Source organism: Ursus americanus, chromosome 11, assembly GCF_024610735.1.
Source record: "Ursus americanus isolate L20-20 chromosome 11, mUrsAme1.1.p, whole genome shotgun sequence".
In the NCBI taxonomy this organism is placed as follows: Eukaryota; Metazoa; Chordata; class Mammalia; order Carnivora; family Ursidae; genus Ursus; species Ursus americanus.
In genome coordinates, this window is record NC_142137.1 from 66,339,969 (window position 1) to 66,346,217 (window position 6,249).

Consider the following 6,249-nt stretch of genomic DNA (forward strand, 5'->3'; position numbering starts at 1 on the left):
AGGCAAATAGAGTAACTTCTTTCTGCTGAAGATTTCAGTGACTGCAGGGGGAAGACACAGACACATAAAGGTTAATTATGATCTAAATGGAACGTGCAACGATAAAACTATACACATAGGGCACCATGGTCCCAGAGGAGACCTAATCTATTGTTGCAATTAGAGGAAGCTTTAGGAGGGCTTCCTCAAAGAGGTGAGGCACATAGTAGAAACCCAGTGTATGGCAGTTATTCATGAGAAACTAGAAAATAAACAATGATTCTCCTCTTGGGTTTCAAGGCATCATATTAAGGTAAAAATCTATAACCATTATAACTGAATAACTTTCATACTATCTGCATACAAACTTGCCTAGAGAAGAACAGGAATGCAGTGCATGCTTCAAAAGGGAATAACCACCCCATCACTGAAAGCACTGATTACTGATTATTTTTTTTCCAAAACTTTTCTTTGCTGTTTTTGCCTATCAGTTATCCCAGAAAAGCCCTACAACTTTCTGTCAAGATTTCTCTGAGTCCCATTCATTGGTATTTCCATTACAATGTCATCAAACTGATTAGCTAATGTGGTTAAGATAGCAAATTTATAATGCTTGCTCTTCCTTCTGGAAACAAATTTCCATTTACTCAAGCCTTTCTTTTTTAGAATAATTTTCTTTGTATTGCTCAACCCATTGAAGGTTTGTAGTGCGTGTTGTGATTACGAATCTTACTGGTGGCACACAGAAATGCTTGGTTTACCTGTATCTTCATGTCTCACACGGTGCCCTCACCCCAAAGATATGCAGCATTTGCTGACTTAACACCTGTTTGTAATATACCTGAGACCCAACCAGATTTTCAAGAGCTGTTTCTTTAGTTATTTTTCTATGATCAAAACAACACTCTCTTATCCCTTTTCTCATGTTGCTAAAATTTCAGAGTGGTTCACTAGATACCACAGATCTCTTATAAATTCACTAACTTCTAACTGGCCTGAATTTCCATCCAGAAGCAGTATCACTAACCAAATATTATTAAAACAGGGTCAATTTAAGTGCCTAAATTTTATTTTAGAAACTTAAGTTAAAAATTCCTTATTTCCTTGGGAAGGACAGAAATTATATACGTATTACATATGTACATGTGTTTTTAAAAGCCACCACTTACACCTCCCTCTGTTTATTCAATGAAGGACAAAGAAAAATGAATGTTCGCTCAGCATTTACTACTGCCTTTCCACTCCCACTTTTCTAGTGTGATACTCAGCTAAGACAATGCAGTTAAGACTCAAAAAAATGATGACCATCCTCCTGAAATAGCAGCAGTGCACACAGTCCCCAAGTAAAAGCTGATCATTTTTAAAATCCTGAGCTGCACTCTAAATCTGTATTATAATTAATGCCTAGATTGCAGGCTAGTGGACAGAAGTCTATTTAAACAAAAAATTGCTAAAAATAGTATAATTTCTTCTCCAAAAATAATCAAAGACAGAAAGAGTGCCAGGGTGAGCAAGTTGTTTAATCCATCTGTGCCTCAGTTTAATGGGGACAACATACTAACAGTATCTCTGGGGTTGTGATGGGGGTTCAGTGAACCCTAACCCTTACAGCAGCAGCTAAAACATGGTAAGCATTCAGATGCTAGAAATTATTATCACTACTAATGTCAGAGAAAACTGCCAGGCAGCGACTCTAAAGTACACTGCCTAAGTGGTATTCTTAAACTGGCGCTTGCTAAGTGTAAATGCATTAACTGCTCCAGAACCTCTGAGCCTCTCAAACAGAGTCTGGATCAATAGTAATGCTCTAATTCAGATGTTTCCCCAGAGGGGAGGCAAACTTTACACAATATATTTAACCATCCAGAACAGTGGTTCTCAAACTTCCTGGTCTCAGGATCCATTTATACTTGGATCCTAAGGACTTCTGATTATGTGGATTATACTTATTAATATTTAATATATTAGAAATTAAAACTAAGAAATTCTTAAATTTTAAGTATAAATTCATTTAAAAATAAGCCCAGTATAGATTAATATAAACCTATTTTTATGAAAACAACTACCTTACAAAACAAAAGAATTTCGTGCAAAGAAGCAATGTTTTACATTTTGATTAATCTTCTAAATGTTTGGATTAACAAAGACAGATGAATTTTCATAAATGCTTCTGTATTCAATCTGTTGCAATATGTTTTTTGATTGAAGAATCTGAATAAAGTCCAGCCTTACAGAGATGGTTGGAAAAGAGACAAATATTTTAATAGCCTTCCTTCTTGCGCCACCAAAACTTCCCAAAAAACTGTGTGCACTCTGGAATCTGAAGTCACACCAATGAATTTTTTTACTTTGTGACATTAAAATCCATTAGTCTATTTTGTATTTCAAATGGGCCTTTTATCCATGCATTATGATCATTCCGAAAATATTGATTTACCAAGTTATGCAGATCTTTCCAATGTTGACACCACTTCTTAAATATTTAAAATTTCACATCATTAATATCATTACCAATCTCATCAGAAAAGCCTTTATGTATAAGCACCTATCAAGCTCACAGTGGCAGATACAAGTTTTCTAAGATCTAATTTTCACTCGCAAGCTCCAATTTTATCATTGGCAACAAATACCAACAAGTGCTTGCTTGAAGAGACGACACAGGCTCATTTTGTTCATTTTGAAGAAAATGTCTGCCAAATACCCACTTCGGAATAACCAGTTTGTCAGTTGCTCTTTCAAATAAAATATGGTATTACATGAAAAAAAGCAGCTAGTTCAGCATGCAACTTAATCACACAATTGCTTTTCCTGGAGAAAAATGTCTTTCTTTGGCATAAATCAGAAGTGCTTTATGCATACTTCCCATTTCCTCACATGCAATAGTAAAGAGGGATAATCAAGGGTTAAGATTTAATAAAATCAGTAATTCTACTGCTATAACAAGGACAGTCTTATGCAATGAGGGCTTTTTTTTTTTTGAACTACAGATGCATAGTAACGAAGAACAAAATGACTGCTGGTACAGTTTGGTGCCGCTGCCTTGATTACACTAAGGCACCAGCAGTTTTACCCCCACGTGCTTCTATACCATTAGTACAAATGTCTCAGTATTATTGTGACTATTTAGTTTTGACTTTACAGCCCCCCAAGAGTCTCAAGGATCCCTAGGAGTCTCTGGACCACAGCTTGAAAACCACTGTGTTTGATAAGGCATGTGTGATAATCAAATCTTAGAACCACAAAACAGAATGCCAAGTTGTAAATGTGGGTATGTGTTTTTTTCCTGAGAATCCCTAGCTTTTATCAGATTCTCAGAAAGGTCTGTGACCCAAAGGTTAACCTGGCAATTTAGGCTTAGAAATCAACACAAATTCTACTATTAAAGCATCACTTTCAGTTAGGCTTTATGATTCCTTCTACAAGATACATTTCTGCACTGAAAATGTTCTATAATACGGGCGAAAATGACCACAAGGTTCGTCACAGTGATCTGGGTACCATTTAAGCCTTGAGTGTTCAGATGGGGACCAAAAGCACCTTAAATGTGGTCTTTTCCTTTACGGTATTTACAGTGCTTAAGTATGATATCAGATTATTAAAAATATAAGTGGAGAGGGAACTCGACTGGTTTATGATTTTTCATGTAACACTGTTCTTCCAAGCAAACATCAAATTATAATTATATAGTTAATTGTGTCAATATTTGTCTCCTGCTCCAGATGCTAGCTTCCTGAAGGGCAGACGTTTTGTTCATTTTTGTATCTCCTGCACCTAGCTAGCACATGTCTGACACATAAAAGATCCCAAGTTAACATCTGAAGCAATGAAATGATGGATAAATAAACCATACGGGATGGAGAGAGCAGAGACAGGATAACACATGCAAACAAGTAACTACAAGTCAATGAGAAGAAAAATCCTCATCAACTGAGGGTATGACCACATGAGTGATTACTCAATCTTGCTCATGCAGTAAGACTTTTCTGCCTTAAGTAGCTTATGGTCATTCAACCCAAATGGACTGAGCATTCAGGTGTCAGGTACTTTTCTGGGAAACGGGGCTGCAGTAGCACAAAGTATGTGTGATCTCTGGGTTCAAGGAGCTGACCCATGTTTTTCATCAATGATAAGATGCACTTCAACAATTTAACATTTCTGAAATAGAAATGCCTCTGGGGGGAGGGTGGCTGGTTGGCTCAGTGAGTACAGCATGAGACTCTTGATCTTGGGGTCATGAGTTCAAGCCCCACGCTGGGTACAGAGCTTACTTAAATAATTAAAAAGAAACGCCTCTGGTAATCAGTATTGTGTCAAGAATTTAACTGGCATCATTTTTTTTCTTAGTGGTACATAAAATACTGGGGCCTCTTACAACTGATAGGGAATTACCCAAATTTAGATTTAGTCATGTTGTGAATAGGAAATGTACTGGATGAACTTACAAAGTCTTGTTCTGCTAAAATTTAAGAAAAAGAAAGCACATAACTAGATTTTATTTATTTGAGAGAGAGTGCACAGAGGGAGAGAGAGAAGCAGGCTCCCCACTGGGAAGAGAGCCCCACATGGGGCTAGATCCAAGGACCCAGAGATAATGACCCGAGTTGAAGGCAGACACTTAAGCCACCAACTGAGCCACCCAGACTTCCCTAAATACTTCTTTCTAAATGAAAATAAACACCACTGATTAATTTGTACACTTATTGAATCTATGAGGTGTATATAGGTGTACTTCTTAAAACAATATGAAAGGCCACCAACATTTTCTTTACTTCTATGCACAACAGCTGCCAATTATCTGCAAACAGTAACAATGTTACGAATAGATTTCCGTGTCACAAACCTTATTGAACCATTCAGGGCTTTTCTTTTTAGCCAATGATAATGTTGTAACAAATCCGGCTAGCATTCCTGCTGCAGCCACAGTACCAAGGAAAACTCCACCTGCCGAGAGTTTTGGGGGTGGGGCGTGGAGGGTGAGGAGAGAGATTAAAGAAGAAAAAAAAAAAACCACCTTAAGTTAAGAAGACATACCCAAGTAAATTCAGACACTATTTAAATCACAGTTTAAGTCATTTTTTGAAATTTCAGAAACGAAAGCTAGGCAGCTCTGGCCAAAGGTAAACGATAGCGGTGCTAAAGCTGCGTGACCTCAGATCATTCTGCAGGATCCTTCCCATGCGCTGAGAATTGGCCCAGGGTCCCTTCCCCTTTTCCCGGGGACGGTTTGAAGTTTCTCCCGGGGCGGGGAGGGGGGACGGGAAACAAGCTAGTGGAAGTTAGAAAGGGGAAGGCACGAGAGAACTGTAGAGGGGATGGGGGAAATGCAGCACACAGAATACCTCGCCGGATCAGCCCCCCGCCCCCCGCGCCCGGGGGAGATTCCACCCCGCACGACTCCTGAATGGCCGATCCCCACCAGCTGAACTCGGGGGCAGCCCCAGGGAAGGTCTCCCAGCGCGGGGTCAGTGTGGGAATAGCGGCTCCAGCGCAGGCCCCGGAAGAGCTCTCCCCGACACCAGCAGCTCACCCCACCACACCTTTCACCAGGAAAAGTGGATCGTCTGTGGATCCCGGAGCCTCGAGACGAGAGGACGACGGCCCAGGTCCGGGACCGGCCGTCTCCATGTTTATAAAGCTTCCACTACTGAGTCCGACGCCAACTGTGTTCGAGGGGAAGCGAGAACGAGCGGAGGAGAAAGGTTCCGCTAGCACCTCTGCCTGTGCGTTCTGAATTCTCGTCCGGGGAATGGCCGCTGACCCCAAACCCCCTTTCCTCCGCCGCCACTGGAGGAGGAAAATGTGGTGGCTGCACGTGGTGTCCCCACCCCAGCCCCGGGGGGTGGGGGTGCAGTCCTCCCAGGCCGCCTCCAGGTTGGGCCATTTGCCTGCCCCAAGGTGATGGTCGCTGCACCAGAATACTGTCTCTATCTGAAACAGTGCTTGGCTCTGACTCTAGGAGGCAGTGAGCGGTCGCAGATTGCGCCGGGAGCCCAGGGCCAGCCGAGTTCGAGACCCTGGAGCTCGGTTTCCTGATCAGCCTTCCGTTACGTCCAGGGATTTAACCAGCGCTAATATTTCACGATTCTAAAAACCAGGTCTCCGTCTTCTCTCTGTACTTTGCTGGGAAATTTCGTAGCAGTGCTCACTTTAGGTGTAAGTGACAGGTTTTATCCGTGGAAGAGAGCCAACCCGACAGCTCCGCTGTGATACACCTCCTTCCCCGCGCTTTGATTGATGGACCTACCGAGAGAGGTGGATGGCTATCCTGCT

At 41.3% G+C, this 6,249-nt stretch overlaps 1 protein-coding gene across 1 annotated transcript in view; it reads right to left on the reverse strand.

Annotated features, from left to right (window-relative positions):
* TMEM242 (transmembrane protein 242) overlaps nucleotides 1–5,638 on the reverse strand; it is a 29,649-nt gene extending 24,011 nt beyond the window's left edge. Inside the window, exons 1-2 of the mRNA XM_045805410.2 lie at nucleotides 5,517–5,638; nucleotides 4,820–4,920 (exon numbers count right to left, since the gene is read on the reverse strand). Coding sequence (XP_045661366.2) covers nucleotides 4,820–4,920; nucleotides 5,517–5,604 — 189 coding nt within the window. The 5' untranslated portion in view covers nucleotides 5,605–5,638. The remainder of the gene's footprint in view (nucleotides 1–4,819; nucleotides 4,921–5,516) is intronic.
* Between the last annotated feature and the right edge of the window lie 611 nt (nucleotides 5,639–6,249).